The sequence below is a fragment of the Mesoplodon densirostris genome, chromosome 14, assembly GCF_025265405.1.
Source record: "Mesoplodon densirostris isolate mMesDen1 chromosome 14, mMesDen1 primary haplotype, whole genome shotgun sequence".
NCBI classification, from domain to species: domain Eukaryota; kingdom Metazoa; phylum Chordata; class Mammalia; order Artiodactyla; family Ziphiidae; genus Mesoplodon; species Mesoplodon densirostris.
In genome coordinates this window covers 74807113-74828049 of record NC_082674.1, presented here as the reverse complement: position 1 = coordinate 74828049, position 20937 = coordinate 74807113, and the positions used below count along the sequence as shown (strand labels likewise).

The 20937-nt window shown below is 39.5% G+C and overlaps 1 protein-coding gene across 2 annotated transcripts in view; it reads right to left on the bottom strand.

The window, feature by feature from the left end:
• Positions 1-20937, bottom strand: part of TMEM131 (transmembrane protein 131) — a 199288-nt gene that overhangs the window by 115130 nt on the left and 63221 nt on the right. For both annotated transcript variants that reach the window (XM_060116828.1, XM_060116829.1), the window contains exons 3-4: positions 19679-19719; positions 9596-9664 (exon numbers count right to left, since the gene is read on the bottom strand). In XM_060116828.1, the coding sequence (XP_059972811.1) occupies positions 9596-9664; positions 19679-19719 (110 nt within the window). The remainder of the gene's footprint in view (positions 1-9595; positions 9665-19678; positions 19720-20937) is intronic.

The window sequence follows — 20937 nt, the reverse complement described above, 5'->3', positions numbered from 1 at the left end:
TTAGGGTCAGGAGGCAAGAAGCTGAGTGCCCTCGGGAGCCCCCAGTGCGTGGACTTCCTCCTGCTCAGATAGAGACTTTCTCAGGAGCTAGACCTCTTGACCACCAGGCTCATCGATCTCAGGTAGGGTCACGGGACCCTAAAATAATTAGGGAAGTAGGTACAGATCCAGCTGGGACTTCAAACTATGGCCATGATGCTGCAGGAAGAAGCTTTACAAAGACAATATGGAAGATAAAACTCTTCTTCCTCAAGCTTTATACACATATAAGTAGAGTAACAGTACACAGAAATAAAAATGTCCTCCTTCCACCCTGTAAGTTCACCGATTATGTGCTTTTCTCAACAAACATGCTCTTTTACAATTCAAATGTCCCAGAGGCTAGCTGGCAACCAGTGTTTCTCCTCCCTATGAATTTGTTCTTAATGTTTTTCCTCCACTGACCTCAGAGCAATCGATCTCAGTTTAGATAAAGAAGACAGGGTATAAGACAGACAGGTACTCTGGGGGATCCTTGAAGAAGACAGGACTGAAGATGGCCTGCTACAGGAGAGGGCTCTGGGGTAAGGAAACAAGCCTGGAGGTTCTAGGAGCCTGGAAGCAGGGGTGGATCAGAAAGCTTGGTTTGCAGTACTGCTGAGGCTGGCCTCATCCTTTCTTTTAGGGATCAAAGAGGAAAGACCCTAAGCCACACCCTCCGGAAATGAACCCTTGGAGAAGGGTCATCTACTTACGTTGCTGAGAGAAGTCTGGAGTAACAAGAACTGAGGGAAGGCGTCAGGCAGGCTATTCCAGTCACTCATGCACACACAGAGCAGGCTTCCTGCAGTTCCAGGTGGTCCAGACCATGGAAGCAGAGGGAGGTCTCCTTGGATGGACCAGCTTACAGACCTCATACAAACAGCTTCCCCTGCCTCTCCCTCTCCTCAGTTCCCTTGACAAAGTGGAAGACTGAGGAGAAAAGTCACACTGAACCATGGAAAACTATGCTCATGTACTAATACAAATTTACTTGTAAATAAATAAGCAGTGCATCAGTGTTCTTTGCTGCCTAACAAAGTACCACAAACCGAGAGGGTTAAAGCAATGCCCATTTATCATCTCTCAGTTCTGTACGGTAGAAGTCCAGGCACAGCATGACTGGGGTATCTGCTCAGGGTCTCACAATCATGGCTCAAAGTCCCCTTCTAAGCTCATGCAGGTTGCTGGCAACGTTTAGGTTGCTCTCAGCCTCTTGCCATATGGCCCCTGCCCTTTCCAAAACCAACACAAAGAAACTCCCTTGCATCAAATACCCCTCATGCTTCAAATCTCCGACATTTCTGTCTCTGTTTGCCACAGCCAGATGTAGAGGGTTCCTGTGATTAGGTCAGGTGCCCAGATTACCTCCCAAATCAACTGATTTGGGACCTTAATTACATTTTCAAAATTCTCTGAAAATTCTACAGCAACATCTAGATTAGCATTTGATTGAATACAATTGGGAGAAGGTGAATGTGCACCTTAGGGGCCAGGAATCTGGGGGCCATCTTAGAATCCTGCCTGTCATAAGCATCATGTGTGACTGCTTGGCTAGACAGGTAAGATTTAAAAATAAGACAAAGATTTTCAAATGCCTGCTAGTGCTGGTCCAGTTTGTTTCCATTATCAGCTGCTCCAAAGACAGAAGGAGGGCCAAGGGGGTTAGTGTGAATTATTTATGGACAAACCAAGCTGAGATATACAGCTGTTCTCTGTGCTGTCAAGAGCAGAGCTTCTGACTAACTGTCCATATTTTACAAGAGTCTGAGGCTCAAAAGAATTAGGAAGAAGCACTCATGAATTAGAGACTAGCTTGGAAAGTAAGCTGCGATTTTGTGGTCAATGGCAATTTTTCTAGCCACAGAAAGATGACAATGCAGTGCCACGAAACAGCTGAAGAAATGGCTGAGTAGCTGCCCTCAGGCAAACTTTGTGAATGGCAGTGACACAGCAGTCTATTAAACACAACTTCTGGCAGGAATTTGGGCCAAATCAATATGCACTACTTTGACCACTCGATTACCACAAAATCTGACCATCGTCTCAAACACATTTTAGACTGAGGGCTGAGCTGGAGTGTTGGTTGAACAGTTAGAAATTGGAAAGCTAAAAAGCACCAAACATCCCTTTAGAAAAGAGGGCCTACTTGATTTTCTTGGAATACCAAAAAGTGATTAGGGAGAAATGCCTCTCATCAACTGAACTTGACAATAAACACCTCCATTTTTAGCAAGTTTATTCAATTTCCACTTTTTAAAAAGCCATTAAGTCTCTGTTTTAAACTTCTAGATTTGAAATCAAGATTTTCTGCACTTAATAATTATATAAACCAAAGAACTCAGTAAAACAAGTTCCCACCCAAAGAATCTTTTAAATTTGCAATAAATGTTTGAAAAAAGGAGTTGTTATGGCAACAGAAAAATATTTAACAGCACTGGCATAAATAACTGCGGGGGGTGAGTAAAGCAGGGGGTGGGGGGAAGGTGGTGGTCAGGCCCAACATTGCTCCAGGCTGACTGCTACAGAGAGAGGGTGGGCGGAAGGGGGGGAAAGAAAAGAAGGGCAGAGGGAGAGGGAGGGAGAGGGAAGGGGCAAAAAAGTAGAATCAAAGAATAAATTTAAACAAAATGGATGTAAACAGAGAAAGCCTATTTTTCAAGAAAGTTAATTTGATCAAACATCAAAGACATTCTAGAGGGCGGTAGGGACGGCCAGGGTAGTGAGAGGAGTCAGGCCACGGCGGTTTAGAAAGCAGCCAGGGAACTAGAGCTGCATCCTTGCTAAAGGACAGGAAACTGTCTTGGAGACCCTGGTTGGCAACTGAATGCAACCTGGAGTGATAAATTTCATCCGACTCAAAAGTTCTTCCAGTTACTGCAAAGGGTGTTTTAAAATTAAGAATGGCTTCTGGTTTAGCAAAAATGACCACAAGCAGTAGAAGTAGTTCGCAGAAAACGTAAGGCAAAACTTCAGTGCATAAGTCAAGGTACAGTGAGCAATGATTTCTGATTACTTACAATTTCTGGAAAAAAATATTATGAAGTGTGTTCTGTTAAGGCTACTTCTCAAGTCCTAAGATTACTGCTAGACATATGAAGCTAATGAAACATTTACAGCATGGGCATTAATTAAATCAGTACATTGCTGGATCAAGAAGAAAAGGTATAGCAAATGTTTAATGAAATGCTGCAAAAACGCTTGAAAATGCAAAACGAATTTTACTGTAGCAGAAGAAATCAGCAGGTAATCTTGCTGAACTTAAAGACAACGTACGGCATGTGGTAAGTGTGAAAGCCAGATACGTAAAGATAAATAGTGCGTGTATTTATCACGTAAAGATAAATAGTGCGTATTTATCTTGATAGTCGGGTCTAGTAGGGAAGCAGACGTCAAAAGAAACAATTAGAGCAATAACCAGCACTGACAGAAGTTAGTAGAGGATGTCAGGTGTGATGAAGAACCCAATTCCAGTTTTGATGTCTCACTGCTGACAGTTTTCAAGCCCCACAATGTCCCTTCACCTCGTGCCCCACATCTGGGCAAGCCCACAGGGAAGCCTGCACACTCTCTCTCCAGTCTACTAAGAAGTTCAGACCATGCAAGCAAGCCTGCCCAGCCTCACCCCCTAAGCATAAGAGCCAAGCCAGTTTCCTTTCTCTGCTCTCTCAAGCCATTTTTCAGACCTTGGGAGCCCTCCCTGCTCTCCCCAGAAAGCTTCATTATGTGAGGATAACAAATCTTTTCAGCCCTTCGTGGCGTGTGAATCAGTCTTGACACCTAAATCAAATTTTGGGTGTGGATCCATCCCAGCTCTGTGGAGTGAACACCACACCATGGAAGCAGGGAGGAAGGCAGTTTCTACCTCTGCTAGGGAGGCTGGGGAAGGCGTGCTTTACAGAGGACTGAAGGTCATCGGGGGTTCAACGGGCCAGGGAGGTTGTAACGGGCTTCAGCTGGAGTTCCTGCCCACTGCACGACTTTCCTTTCTCTGGGTGAAACCCTGATAATTACAGAGACACCCCCTGGAAGACACGTCCACTACCAAACACCGTCCTTATCTGAGTGGTGAGGGAGCCACCTCACCTAAGCGAGGCTAATGACTGTACTACTCTGAGATTTTTCCAACTAAAGTAAAAGACGCTATTATTCCCCGAGGGAGGGAGGCTAGAGAATGCGGGTCTGAAGAACAGTCAGTAGATTTGCTCTCATCATCGTAGGGAAAAGACATGGGCAGTGGGAGAGAAGAAGCCAACAGCAAGTGGGGCAGAGATCAGAGATGGGGAGGGGGGGGCGGGGAAGAAAGGCCTAGTGGTGCTGGATAACGTGCATCCTGTCGCTCCCAGGTCCCACTGCAACTCTGAACTTTCTGCAAGTATATTACAGTCCTTGGAATTCCTTCTAGTATATCCTTATTTTTGCTCAACTCCTTTCAGTTAGATTTCTATCACTTAGAACCAAACAACGACAGTACTGACCAAAACAGAGGGATTACGGCACTCTGTAATTACTGTTAACCTTCTCACAATACCAGTAATGGCACTGTACTTATGCAGAATGTAGGCATGAAATGTCATTATGTGTGCTACAAATGATTTTAAAAAATCAACAAAAATATGAATATGGCAAAATTTTTTTAATTACTGAATTTAGTTTAAGAATATATTCACTATCTGTTCTATTTTTCTGTATGACTGCATGAAACCTTCCATGAAAAATTCTTTTTGGAGAGGAGTCTCTTAAAGTATGTATAACATGCCTGGAGCTTTCAAAGAGAGTTTGGCCATCACCTGAGCTAAGAGACTCCCAACAACAGCTGGATGTGAGATTGCCGTGCTTCCTTGGGATCCTCCCCAAGTGCCTGCCCGTGGACATCAATATTCAGGTCCTGCCCTTGAGGCTCCAGCCTGCTCGCAATTTTCCCTTCCTGAGTGCCTGCCCCTGTACACTTTGGGCTTGCTTAACCAGCTCCCACAATTATATAAGCCAATTCCTTATAAAAACTCCACACATAAACATATACGGACACACACACACACAACACAAATCTGACTGGATCTGTTCCTCTGATTGAACCCTAATACATGTGTTCACATCTCCTCCCAACTCTTACTTCTATAGATCCACTTCTACCTTTATGAGATAAAAACAAACTCTGTTCAGTGCTCTCAGGCTGGACACAGAAAAGTTTAAATTAAGGGTAAATTTTTCTTCCTTTTGCTTCTGCTCTTTTGCAGCAGCATATAAATTTGCTGCTTTGGGGAACAGTCCAGTCTAACTCCGCTATCCCTTTTCTGTGCTGTAACCAAGAGCTCACACTCTGCTTCAAACAATTTTCTTCATCGTATAACCCAACCCTCGTCTGTCCTGGAGTGCATCTGTGTGTTCGCACAACTTCAGCACATCATCCTCTCCAGTCATAGATTAATTCATTGATTTCTATCAGTGCTCCTTGTACATGACACCTAGTTACTCTCTAGCCTAAATATTAACTAAAAATGTTTTACATTCTGCATATCCTTTCACCTCTTAATTCCATTTTTTTGGACTCTCCTGAGGAACTAGTCATGGTTGTGCTTAAAGCATTAGTTTCAGCACTGATTATAAGAACAAAGAGTTTAAAACAATAAATGAATTTTAAAAATATATCCATACAATTTGCTGTTCTTTGATACCACAAAATAATGTAACAGAAAATTCTATGGAATAAAAAAATGCACAGTGTATATGTTTAGAAAGCAGGTTAGGGACTTCCCTGGTGGTGCATGGTTAAGAATCCACCTGCCAGGAATAAAGACGCAAATGTAGAGAATGGACTTGAGGACATGGGGAGGGGGAAGGGTATGCTGGGACGAAGTGAGAGAGTGGCATGGACATATATACACTACCAAACGTAAAACAGACAGCTAGTGGGAAGCAGCCGCATAGCACAGGGAGATCAGCTCAGCGCTTTGTGACCACCTAGAGGGGTGGGATAGGGAGGGTGGGAGGGAGAGGCAAAAGGGAGGGGATATGGGGTATATGTATACATATAGCTGATTCACTTTGTTATACAGCAGAAACTAACACACATTGTAAAGCAATTATACTCCAAGAAAGATGTTTTAAAAAAAAAAAAAAAGAATCTACCTGCCAATGCAGGGGACATGGGTTCAATCCCTGGTCTGGGAAGATCCCACATGTCTTGGAGCAACTAAGTCCATGCGCCGCAACTACTTAGCCTGTCCTCTAGAGCCTGTGAGCCACAACTACTGAGCTTGCGCTCTAGAGCCCGCGAGCCACAACTACTGAGCCCACGTGCCACAACTACTGAAGCCTGCGTGCCTAGAGCCTGTGCTCCGCAACAAGAGAAGCCACCGCAATGAGAAGCCCACACACCACAACGAAGAGTAGCCCCCACTCACCACAACTAGAGAAAGCCCGTGGGCAGCAACGAAGACCCAATGCAGCCAATAATTTATTTATTTATTTATTATTTTTTTTTTTTAAAAAGAAAGCAGGTTATAAAATAGTTTATGGTCAGAAAATACTGTTATATTTTTGTAACTCAATAAATAAATACAGATACACAGAAAAAGGACTTGAAGGATAGACGTTCAATGTTTATGTTTCCAGGTGGTTGGATTACTGGTAAATTTTGACTTCTTTCTCTTGATAAGCATTTTCTAAGTTTACCACAGTGAGCATGTACTGCTAGCATACTGGGCAAAACCCCAGTAAATTCTGTGGTGATTTAATAACCTGTGGCCTAGAACAGGAATTCTTTACTAGCCCTTAAGGATCCAGATATGGACTTTGATGGGGATGGCTATAAAACCCTTGAACCTATGTGCAAAATGTTATTTGTATGTGCAAACTGTGTGTGTGTGCATTTGCGGAAAGGAAGGAAGAGGTTCTGACAGCTTTCATCTGTTCTTAAAGAAAACCATGATCCAAAAAAGGTTAAAACTACCAGTCCAGAATTTTGCTTGCCCTTATCTCAATTTCTCCTATTTGGGGGTGGGGCATTCATTATGTAAAGCATTGAGGGGCAGATAATTTGGAATAGGAATTACCAATTTCGATTCAGATATTTTGCACACCTGAAAATTTCTTTATCTCAGGAGATGCATGAAATTTTCAAAACTCCCTTAAAGAAAAAAATGAGGTGAAAAACGTTGGATATAACTTTTGAAACAATCTCTCTAAAGCTTTTCAAAGTAAGAATACTCATTATGTTAGACTTAAAGTTTTGCTACTGTACCCTGATATCCTCTGTCCCCAGGCTCATGGTGTCATCATAAACATGGCCCATGCCATAGTCCTAGATTGGAGTTCATCAGAGAGATAGAACTCATCATTATTTTAAAAATAATGAACCTTCTTGCTAAAGATCAAAATGCATGCCATGTTTCATTAAATATCTTGGCATTTGACAGAAGGAGACTATGAGTGATATATTACTGTGACTGGATTAAGAACTCTGTTTCTGCCATCTCAACATCGTATCTAAACCTTTTTATAGGACAGAAACAATAGTGATGTATTTCCTACCTGAACATTATGGTCTTTAAACCTAACACCCACAAGTCAATTTTACTATTTATATAACGACTACTTGCAAATACTGATTCCATCTACAGGTCCAAAAGGAAGCACACAAACTTCTCTCTGCAGCCCCACCCCAAAAATCCATGATCTCTGTAAACACCTGAAAAGATGGAGTTGTTATCAGATAGCTCTTCTTATGCTGACTACTCTACCATGGTTTTGTACAAGTATAACTGATATATTTGATTATTCTAGGTTTGAGATTGTAAAGAAATTATTACAGAATTAATTAAAGAATGTTAAAGAATGCAAGGCTGCCTACTGTGGTACACGTAAAAACGAAATGAAAACTTGACATTAACATCTTAGTGTAGAAGAACAGTTTCAGGTACCTGGTTTCAAATAAAAAGATTAATACACTTCCAAATTTAAAAATACCCTGAAATATTTAAACAGAAATTATTTAAATTTAATGTCTTCACTAGTAGAAAACGGTTAACTACAACTTTGACAACGTTAAAAAAATTAGTTTTCATTTATTGAATCAGAATAGACCTGCATACAGCTCCCCCTACCAATTCCCTTTTAAATTCTTTTCTTCTAATAAATGCTGGAGAGGGTGTGGAGAAAAGGAAACCCTCCTACACTGTTGGTGGGAATGTAAATTGGTACAGCCACTATGGAGGTTCCCTAAAAAACTAAAAATAGAGCTAACATATGATCCAGCAATCCCACTCCTGGGCATATATCCAGAGAAAACCATAATTCGAAAAGATACATGTACCCCAATGTTCACTGCAGCACTATTTACAATAGCCAGGACATGGAAGCAACCTAAATATCCATCGACAGAGGTATGGATAAAGACGATGTGGTACATATATATGATAGAATATTACTCAGCCATAAAAAAGAATGAAATAATGCCATTTGAGCAACATGGATGGATCCAGAGATTGTCATACGGAGTGAAGTCAGACAAAGACAAATATCATATGATATTGCTTATATGTGGGATCTAAAAAAATGGTACAAATGAACTTATTCATAAAACAGAAACAGAGTCACAGATGTAGAAAACAAACTTATGGTCACCGGGGCGGTAAAGGAGTGGGAGGGATATATTGGAAGATTGGGATTGACATATATACACCACTATATATAAAATAGATAACTAATAAGGACCTACTGTATAGCACAGGGAACTCTACTCAATATTTTGTAAAGACCTATATGGGAAAAGAGTCTAAAAAAGAGTGGATATATGTATATGCATAACTGATTCACTTTGCTATACACCTGAAACTAACACAACATTGTAAATTAACTTTACTCCAATAAAAAATATTTTTAAAAAAGAACAAAAAAAATTTTTTAAAAAATCTTTTCTTCTGCTAACTTACCAGAGTGGCATTACTCTAGTAGTTATATCATTTAAGATGTTCTCTTTACCTACCTGCTAAATTGGGTTAGAACCAAATATGGGTGAAGACTTGTCTTCCCCTCAGTGTACCTGAGATGTGCAAAACCTGAGACCCAGAGGCAGAAGGTAAGCAGAACTATGGTTTGAGGAAGTACTCTGTGGTTGGACCTTGTCTTCCTGTAGGATCTGCTTTTATTTGGCCTCCTGGGTTGGTGATAATATTATTTATTTGATGATGTATAAAAGTTTGTACTTTAAAAGCATATACATCAAACAAACTGATATATTCTTCTACATCCACAAGGAAAAATGTTAAATAATAAAAATGGAAATGAAGTGCTGATCAGAAAGGTAACCCTAAGTTTAATGCTGCTTCTGAAGATAAGATCCTCTGAACCAGAGACTCCAAAATGTAGATATTTTTCAAACTTCAAAATTTAATATTATATGTTAGATTCATAATAGATACTTACTTCCCATTTTCAAACTGTATTCAACATTATTTACTTTCCTGATGACTAAAACATGTAACTTTCTCATACAAGATAACACAGGCAAAAGGCAAGACAAATGCATGCATAAAATACATATAATATTGCTATGGTCTGAAATTTTTAAACTTACTGTTCATGGAAATCCAGCATTGGTGGCTCAAATCGTATAGGTCTGCAATTACCCCGGTACAGAGATATACTGTAAGTAAAAAGAAAACAGCCTAAGAAGCAATTCTTCAACATATGTGTTTCCCCAAACCAAAGTCAGACACTTGAGTTTTGTCATGATAAAGTTTAAGAAAAGTGGAGTCTTATATTAGAAATATGTGTTACTTTTTTATTAGAGGCAATCAATAAATGTTTGTTTTTAAAATGGGGGAAAAAAGGAGTGTTTTTCCTATTCAAAGGTATGCAAAAACAGAAACTGCTCAAATAGACTGCCGAAATTTATTTAGTTGATATAATTGATAACAATATACCTTAATATGTTCATTTGGATTTTTTTTTTTTTTTTTTTTGCCACACCACGTGGCTTAAGGGATCTCATTTCCTCAACCAGGGATTTAACCTGGGGCACCGCAGTGAAAGCACCAAGTCCTAACCACTGGACTGCCAGGGAACTGTCTCATTTTGATTTTTAATACATGTACAATGAACAATAAATAATTACTTGTACTTGGAAGGAAATTTATAGAGACAAAAACTCATGATCCCATTGTAACTAGAGTGTCAAAGAATTAAACAAAAGTCAGTTTGGGGATAAAAATTTCCAAGAACTGAAATATCTTTTTAATCTGAGAGTTTGGAACATACTGATCTATGATGTCTTGGCCTAAATATTTGAGTATCATTTCTAACTATTCCCCCTTGATACTAGAACTTCTCACTAAAACAGATTCCTGAATAAGCAAACCTCCTAGACATCACCATGACCTAACATTGATGCAAAGTATAAATAACCTTGGAGAGGAGGTCCACATACCTAAAGTCATCTGTTTACATACTGAGAGAGGGAGAAAGTCATTCAGACACTAAAGTTTGTAAACAGTAGATTATCTTTCTGTTGTATTTTAAGAAATGATGTAAGAGCAAAACCCATTTTGTGAGACTACTTTATTTCCATCATCTCTGCAATTCAAAAGAGCACAAGCTTCACATGATATAGTAACTTCATTCAGGAAATACAATAGAAATAGACAAGGACATACAGAAAATGTGGAAGATCTAGATTTAACTCAATTCAATAAAGATTAAATAGTCTGAGCAGTGGAATAATTGAGCTTAAAAAAATAAGGTTTAAAAGTGTTTTTAGCCTTACCAATTAAGAGTATTACTCTGTGCTGCTTGACAATCCTTCTACATATGTTGAACATTAAAGATGACAAACACGAGAAGGAAAAGACCAAATGTAAGATTATACTTTACTAAAGCACAAAACTAAAGACACTGGGACAACGAAGGCACAATTCCTCACAAGACAGCTGCCACATGTAGCCAGAGGTACAGAATCTACTCCCTCTTGATTTCTGCCCTTCTTAGACATACTATAACGAGGATACTCTTCAGCTCCTTTAAAACAATAGATACTGATCAGTTCATCAGTTTTAACAGTGTGAAACTCAAACTTACATAAAATCTCCATCCAAACAAGAAAAAAAAAGTGTAATGCATAAAGTAAATGTGTCTAAGTCAGTAATTCACATATATATAAACAATGATTGTGTTAGATGCTAGAGATACAAAGGAGATTAAGATACAGTTTTTTTTCTCTCACAGAACTGAGAGTCTAATCCCCCAATTTCAAGTGGAAATGTTTAAAGTGGCCAGGCAAGGGAATAAAGTGAAGTGCACACCCCATTCACTCAACACAAATATACTGAATGTCAGGGGCTGTCTAGTGGCTGGGGCCATGAGAACAAAGAGCCTGTTCTCATGGCACTAACATGCCAATGGGGAAAACAAAAGTAGAACACATCACGTGATGACGTCCAACATATAAAGACAAATCAAACACAGCAGGAACATAGAAGGTCTCTCTGAGGAGGGACACTGGGGCTGAGGCCTGACTGGTAGCAATCTGGAGGAAGAAAGCAGGAATGTCCTTGGCATGATGAGGAACCAGGAGGCTGGAGTGGCCAGAGTGCAGGAAGGAGGGGGAGGAGACCGGAGCTGAGACCAGAGCGGTACAGAGGCCAGGTCTCCTCGCAGAAGTCTGGATTTTATCCTAAGTGTAACAATAAGCCTCTACAGTGTTTTGAGCAAGGAAGTAACATGATCTAACACATTTGAAAGGTCAAATCTGGCTGCTGTATGAAGAAGAGACTGCAAGAGCCCAAGAGTGAAGCAGGAAAGCCCTGCAGTTGTCCAGAGAGGAGGGGACAGCCACTGTGGCCCAGGACGACTGCAAGGGAGGGTGGTGAGAAGTGGCTCTTTTCTGAATATTTCTGGAAGCTAGAGACATCAGGCTGATGGATTGATTTTGGAGTGTAAGAGAAAGAAGAGAGGCATCAAGATGACTTAACTCTAAGATTTTGGCCTGAGAAACTAGATACGTAGTCATGACATGGAAGAGTGGGTTGGAAGTGGGGAAGGGTAGTTGGGTAGGGACTCAAGAGTATTGTTTTAGACATTTAAACTTGAGATGTCTTATCTAGATGGAGATGTCAAGTAGGCAGATAGATATACATGGTTATTGCTTTGTATTAAAAAGTTACTGATTTGGGGGTACTGATCTTAAACCCAGGCATTTTGGTGAGTTAATTCTAACAGTCTGTCTATAGATTCTCTTAGATTTCCCCCTGCCATTATATGTGTTGCTAAAATGATCACTATCTTGGATTGTCTCTGCAGACAGATCACCTGCAAGTAACAATTCTGTTTCTTCCTTTTAAATCCTTAGACCTTGTTTTCCTTTTTCATGGCTTATGTGGGCTAAGACCTCCCATAAAATGTTCCAAAGAAGTGGTGTCCAGCAATTGTTATCGTGACATTTACAGGATGCTCACAGAATATGAGATAGAGGGGACAATACATAACAGATAATTTCCTCATAAATAAACGCATATTTTCAAAACAACAGCAGATCTATATCTAAGGACCAATTTAATATTTGAGTGGGTACAACACAAATTGTCATAGGTATAATCTTATTTTAACACAACCAAAAACTCAATAACATAGCTATCACATACCTACAACTGATTTAAATGGCTGCTACTGTTTATTTAGAATGGCCATGACACTGTTTAGTGCTTTATTAACAGAAAGCAAATGTCTACAAATCCATAACGTTGAAAAATAAACTGGGGAAGAAGCAATATGAAAAATGGTGCCCTTTGTCAATTTCAAAGACAGAATCTTAGACATTATAAAATAACATGATTTTATGTTTTCAGCAGTGATTGTATTTTTTCTGAAACTTTCAATACAATATTTTATTTTCACTAAAACATTAACTGTTTATTTGGGGAGAAGGAGATGAATAAGGACTATTCTGACTTCAAGCGAGGGAGCAGCTGGAGAGATACATGAAATCTGTGTTGCTTGGTGAACTGTTAGGTCGAAATTAAGCACACAAGACCTTCCCAAATGAAGCATACAAGACATTCTTGGAGCTTTGGGAATTTGTTTAAACTGTGAAATTTAAAATATTTTCCTAGGGGCAATTACTACCTAAACAAAAGGTTCTCTTTGGCCCAATATTTCATAACGAATGATTTCTGGTCTACCTACATCTTAATCATCTATAGGATGCTTATAGAAATGCAGATTCCAGGGCCCCGCATCTCTCGATTCTGATTCCTTACATCTAGTATGGAGCCCAGAAACTGGCACTTTTATGTACACTCTCACATTTGGGAACGACTCTTTTGTAGCTTGATCCACAATAAGCATTGCAAGCAGAAATAAGAGGGGAATAAAAGCACTTTAACAAGTAAAACTTTTTTAAAAAGTCACCAACAGTTTAAAATGGTCCCCAATATGACTTTTCTTAGAGACAGCTATATAGTGACTTAAGAGAAAAGATACAGATTACTCCAATATCAATATTTTTCAATAAATACATTTTAGCTTAAATTTTCATTTCCCTAAGGACTAATGATGTTGAACATCTTTTCATTTGTTTACTGTCCAATCAAATATCTTCTTTTGCAAAGTGTCTGTTCAAAGTATTTTAACTGGGATGTCTGTCTTAATTTTGAGTTGTAAGAGTTCTTTATATATTCCAGATACCTGTCCTCTGTCAAATGTATGTACTGTGAATATTTTCTCCCTGTCCCTCCTTTTCCTATTATCAATGATGTCTTTTGGGGAGTGACATCATCAAGATGGTGACATAGGTCATTCTTGACTTCAGTCCCCCTCACAAGAAGACCAACCAACAAACTACCCATAGATGAGATACCATTGTGAATCCCAAAACACAGGGGTGAGGCTCAAGAACATCCTTGGACCACAGAGAGCAGGAAAAAAGAAGAAGAAGAAAAAAAAAGAACTGTATTAGAAAGGTAAGAGAAATGGTTATACTCTGGTCATATCACCTCTCTACCAGACTGGTACAGTGCTGCACTGAGAGGGCCCCCTAGCACCTACAGTTTCTCAAATGGGAAAGAGAGATCCCACGGTGGGCATCTAGCTCCCCAGTGTTGTGGGGAGGTAAGTGGACATCTAGAGTTATGAGGCCCAAAGAACCCCACACAGGTTGAACTTGAAAAGGCCTACAATGAGACACATTATGATTAAACTGTCAAAGTCAAAGACAAAGAGAGAATTCTGAAAGCAGCAAAAGTGACACATCACATACAAGGAATACCCCACTCCCCACCCCATAAGACTACATTAGTCCCCCCTCATCCATGGTTTCACTTTCTGTAGTTTCAGTTACATGCGGTCAACCATGGTCTGAAAATATTAAATGAAAAATTCCTGAAATAAAAAATACATAAGTTTTAAACTGCACACCCTTCTGAGTAGCATGATGAAACTTCATGCTGTCCTGCTCTGCCCTGCCCGAGACATGAATCATCCCTTTGTCCATTGTACCCTTGCTGTATATGTGACCCACTGCCAGTATAGGAAAAAACAGAGTATATATAGTGTTTGGTACTATCAGTAATAGTGTAGTGTTTGGAATGTATAACCCGCAGATAAGAAGGAGGTACCGTACAGGTGGATTGCTCAACAGAAATTCTGTAGGCAAAGAGAGAGTTGGATGACATTCAAACTACTGAAAGAAAATAACTGTCAAATAACAATACTATACCCAGCAAAGCTGTCATTCAGAAATCAAGGAGAGAGAAAGACTTCACTGAACAAACAAAAGTTGAGGGGGTTCATCATAGCCACTTCCGACTTACAAGAAATACTAAAGGGTGTTCTTCAAGCAGAAAAAAAGGATGCTAACTGACATCAAAAAAACATATGAATATATGTGTAAAACTCACTGGTAATGGTAAATATACAGTCAAACTCAGATTCTCTAATATTGTGATGATAGTACATAATTCACTTACCACTCTAGTTTAAAAGTTAAAAAACAAACATATTAAAAATAAATTACAGGTAAGCTGTGACAAAGTGAAAGAGCGGCATGGACATATATACACTACCAAACGTAAGGTAGATAGCTAGTGGGAAGCAGCCGCATAGCACAGGGAGATCAGCTCGGTGCTTTGTGACCGCCTGGAGGGGTGGGATAGGGAGGGTGGGAGGGAGACGCAAAAGGGAGGGGATATGGAAACATATGTATATGTATAACTGATTAAATTTGTTATAAAGCAAAAAAAAAAAAAGCGGAAAAAAAAAAGACCCAACACAGCCAAAAATAAATAAATAAATAATTTTAAAAAATAAATAAAAAATAAATTACAAAAATTTGCTATTGAATGGACGATTTAAAAAATGTGTAAATTTTAACACAATGAATTAAAATGTGAGGGGAAGGACTTCCCTGGTGGTTCAGTGGTTAAGACTCTGTGCTCCCAATGCAGGAAGCATGGGTTTGATCCCTGGTTGGGGAACTAAGATCCCACATGCTCCATGGCACAGCTAAAAAATAAAATAAAATTTAAAAAATAAATAAAATGTGAGGGTGAGAAGTAAAAGCTTGGATCAAGAATTGCTTTACTTGTTAGAGTGAAAGTCATTAATGGACCAATTGACAAAATTAAAATAAGGTCTGTAGATTAAGTAGTATATGTAGGTATTAATTTCCTGATTTTACTGTGGCTTGTAAAATAATGTCTATATTTATAGAAGTTTTTAGGGGTAAAATAAAAGAGCATCATGTCTACAAGTGATTCTCAAAAAATTCAAAAAAATAATTACATATACGTATATACCTATATACAGAAAGATAGGGAAGAGAGAGAGAAGAAGGGAAGATGAGGTGGAGAGGGAGATTATGAATGATCAAGCAGATGTGGTAAAATGTTAAATGCGGAATCAATCTAGGTCAAGATATACATGGGATATATATGGGAATTCTTTGTAATCTTTTTGCATCTATCCTCTAAAGTTATTTCAAAACAAATGATAAAAAAATTAGATATAAATTGAAAAATATAGTACATTTCTTGTAGACAATATATGCTTAGATCTTTCCTTAATATAGTCTGACAACTGGTGTTGAAACCATTCACAGTTATTATAATATTTGATATGGTTGGGTTCAAGTCTACCATCAAAATTACTAGTCTTCAAGATTTATGCAAAGTAGTACTGATTTTTGCATATATGTCACTTCATGTGTGGCTAAAAGCTCAGAGCTAGAAAATAAATCTAAGTATAAACCCAAATGGAATCTTAAAAAACAACTTAAGAACATTCCCTTTAACTTTTTCACAAAATTTAAAACAGATATTAGACAAACTGCAATTGTGAGCAGACTTTATCTGCCATTAAGGTATTAGCAAGTGCTGGCTCTAACTATAATCTTCTAGATGCTTATGGTTAACTGCAGGCAACCAAAATGGTTGTACTTAATAAAAAGCAAACTATACAGTCAATTAAAGAACCTCAACCACCTTAATTTGAAAAGTACTCCGTAGCCCAGTATTTTTGGCTTATATCCTGGAGATACCAGGAAACTTAAAGATCAGAAGACTCTGGTTCTTCTTGTGGACACTGTGTATACACATACACACACAGATATACACATGTATCCTTCTTACCTAACTGTATACACCAACATTTCCAGCTCTTATAACAACATAATATAATAACAACAACACTGCTCCCAATATCAAACCTTTGCACTAGCTGTTCCTCTGTCTGAAATGCTCTGCCCTAAGACTTTCACCAGGTAAGCTGAAACATCATTTCAGAGAGGCCTTCGTTATGGTCAAATCTAAAGAAGCAATGGAGTCTTGTCGATCCCAGACCTTTCTCTAGCTGGTATTTTGTTCATTTATTTGGTGGCTTATTGTCTGTTTTCCCCATTAGCACACAGGTTTTACCAGGGCAGGAGTCTTGACTATCTGGCCCAGCCAGCACTGTGGTAGTTTTAAAATGTGTTCACAAATTCTCTGATCTGCATCTCTTCAAGAGGTGGGGGGCTTAATTCTGCTCTCCTTGGGGGTAACTTGCCATGAATAAAATATGGTAAAAGTGACTGAGTGACTCAATTACAAAAGACACTGTGGCTTCCTCCTTGTGCTCCCTCTTGGATCTCCTGCTCTAGGGTCTCCAGCTGCTGTGACACGGGAACATTCAAGCAGCCCTACGGAGAGTTCCACATGGCAAAGAACTAAGGTCTCCTGCCAACAGCCAGTAAGGAACTGAGGCCTTCTGCTAATGGTATGTGAGTGAGCCATCTTGGAGAGGACCCACCGGGCCCAGGCCTTTAGATGACTGCAGCTTCGGTTGATGTCTTGGCTGAAATCTCACGAGAGACCCTGAGCCACAAATACTTAGCAGAGTTATTCCCAAATTTCTCACTCACAGAAACAGAAAAATAATAAATGTCTGCTGTTTTAAGCTTCTGGGTTTGGAGGTAATTTATTACACAGCAATAGATAACAAACACAATGACTGAATCACTAGTTCTTAGAACAATGCCTGGTGTATGTAAAGATTCCAGTAAATATTTGCTGAATGACTGAACAAATAAATTAACAAACACCCACAACTTATGTAACATTTTAATGTTTGCAAACTACTGTTACCCAAATAAATCTCTCATTTGGTCCTTACAGCAACCTTATATAATGCATAACCTTATATCACATATTAAGATACATCAGGCCGAGAAATGATCTTCCCCAGTATGCAAATGAAAGTCATGCTCAGAGCAGTTAAATAGTTTTTCTCCAGGCTACACATCTGGTGAACACAGAACTCAGGTCTCTTTAATTCCTAATCTCCCACCATAGGGCTCTACAACCCTAGGAAAAGACATTCATAAAAGGTGGCTTCACATCCCAAAATATTAAATCATTACTGGTACTCATTATAACATTTTGGTGTTCAACTAAAATAAACACTGATGGAACACTATGTGCACATTATCCACCATTATATTATGTAGCTGGCATCTTTTTAAACAAAATTTATCATGTAATTGATAACTGTATTAAAACAAATTAGAAAGGGTGAACCAGAAGGTAGGAGAGAAATATAAAAAAGAGTATCTTGGAAAATTCTTTCATAGTTTTACTTCCCATGATCCTGAGGTCGTGAAAGCAGCAGCTCTTCTCTTTGCAGAATGTCCTGGAAGCCCTTGGGGCTGAAGCAGATAGTAACCATTGTGGTGGAGACGGAGCAAATGGTAGCCAGAGACTAGCTTCACCACCATTAGCTACAGAATCATTTTGTAACTAAGCTTTTCATGATATAAATTTCCCTGGAGCAGGTTAAGTTTCACTTACAGAATGAGAGTTTTCACTCAGGAAATCATGTATAGGCAATACAAGAAAGGATGGGGCTGAATCTCTTGGCTTACTAGAAAAGTCACAGGGCAGCAAATGGACTATACAACTGGGGAGTACAAGTCAGAAACTGGTGCAGAAATGACTACAGGAGTTCAAAAGCCACAAAGTGTCCATCTCAGCAATCTCTAATGCTCAGCAGAAACGGGGGTACCCCCAAGGAGAAGCTGGTAGAGGCAGCCAGTAGTGGAGACCAGGAGCTGCAGTCAGAGGCTAACTTCACCTCAGCTGTGCCTTAGGCCTTGTGGACTGTTTTGATGATGAAAGTGAGACACCATGTGAGGCACACCCGTGTGTCTCAGGTACCTGATCCCCTACAACTAAGCCCCGAGGCTTCTATCATTGGATTATAATATACTCTTCAAGTGAGCTGCCTTCTTTCAGAAAGCAGATTGCCTTTGTCATGTCATCAACACATATGCTTTATAACCTCATCAGAAGCTGTGTCTCTACTGTCCTTCAAGACATCTCAAGGCAGGGAGTGTATCCACAGCCCCAGCACAGAGCGGACTGTGCAGTAAGCTCCATCACGACTACCTTCCTTCATGTGCCTCCACTGGCTCCCCTATGCCTCTTTCAAAGCATTTCCCCTCTAATTCTTAACTAACTCTATATTGCTCTTCTGGCTAAAGAGAGAAAATACAGTGAACACCGAAGGATTCCATATTTGATATAAGAATATCAAAGGGAATGCAACTCGGGGCTGGTGATCAGAAGATAATGAATTCTACCCGAAACCCTGCCAGTCTAACCTTGTTAGCACATCCCTTGGTTCTAAGAATCTCAGAGTCCTCATGTGTCAAACAAGGGGGGGTCAACAAGACAACCAGTTAGGGTCTCCTGTAATTAGAATCATCTCTCCTTATACGGTAACCTCCTCTGCCAGGGGCCTGCAGGTAGACCCTTGATGACAACTGAGGGCAGCACTGCTCAGCCCATAAAAAGCAGGGAGGACCACGGGAGAGGTCACTGGGAGCTATAAAGCCGAAACTCTTCCAAAGCAAGGGGAGTTTCAGCTACAAGTAAACCCCTTTGCATGTGATGCAGAAGGAATGCTACACAATGCATGACATGCAAATTCAGATTTAAACTCGGTCTTCCATACACAATACTTGAAATACATGATATAATGCGATTTACTATTTGTTTTCCCTCCTCACCAAAAAAAGTATGGGGAAAACGGAGAACAGGAATCCCCCAGAAAGACCTAAAAGTATGTCAGTATCTTACTAAATACATAAAATTTTATATATTAAGAAATATATATATACCTATTACTGCCTTACCTTTTCTGTTGGTATGAACTGAGTCCAAGTGTTGTCTCAGTCTGTGAAGGAAGAAAACACTGGTGAAAACACAGAAACCAAATCTTTATACTACAGACATACAGAATATCCAACATATTTGATTACAGTTTCAACTTTGACCTTATACTTACTTTCAGGTTAAACCTGTTCCCTAAATCATATGAAATGATTGGTCACACCATATAATTCAAATGAGAGAATAATTTGGATTAAATTTTAAACACACATGGAAGTAATGCAAAGTAATAGGATTGATTTTTAGAAGCTTGCCAAACCAATACAGCCTATGAGAAGAGTCCTCTTTCCAATTACTTTGTGAGGCTACACGTGGCTCTCACTGTTCACTCCTTCCCAACTGTGTGCAGGTGCTGGTCTACTATGGTTCCTGCCACCATGGAGCTTGAGGCATGGGGCGGGGTAGGGGTAGGGGGAGTCAGTTATTTAAAAACTAAATAAATGTGTTTATACATTGAATAAAGGACTTTGGAAAAATTGGAAAGATGTTATGAAAGAGAATAAATAGGTGACATGCTTAAATATGTCATGAGGGAAGCCCTGTCTGAAGAGATAACATTTATGCTGAAACCTAAAGGATAAAGAAGAGCTGTGTTTGGAGGTGGGATTTTGTGGTGGTGGAGAAAACAGCACGTGCAAAGGTCCTAGTACAGGAAAGAGCCTGGATGCTCAAGAAACAGACGGCAGGTCTATTTGGCTGGAGTTTAGAGAGAAGGGGGAGAGAAGCAGAAATGGGGTTGGAGGTGAGGCAGTGCCCTGTTATGTTGTGCCCTGGTAAGAAGCCATGCTAAGAAGTCTGGACTGTGTTGTACTCTAAATGCAGTACAAGGGGACTGAAGTTGTAGGAGAGAAACAGAGACACAGACATGGTCTAGACGATTTAAGTGTTAAAGACATTATTTTGGCTGTAGTGTAGGATATGGATTAGAAGATCCAGCAATCACACTTCTAGGTTTATACCCCAAAGAACTGAATGCAGAGAGCAGGGACTCAACAGTTATTTAGATATCCATGTTCACAGCAGCATTATTCACAATTGCAAAGCATGGAAGCTACGCAAGTGCCTACTGATGAATAAATGAAGAAACAAAATGCGGTGTATACATACAAAAGAATATTATTCAGCCTTGAAAAGGAAGGAAATTCTGACATATGCTACAACATGGATGAACCATGAAAACTAAGTCTACACTTAGACTAAATGAAACAAGCCAGTCACAAAA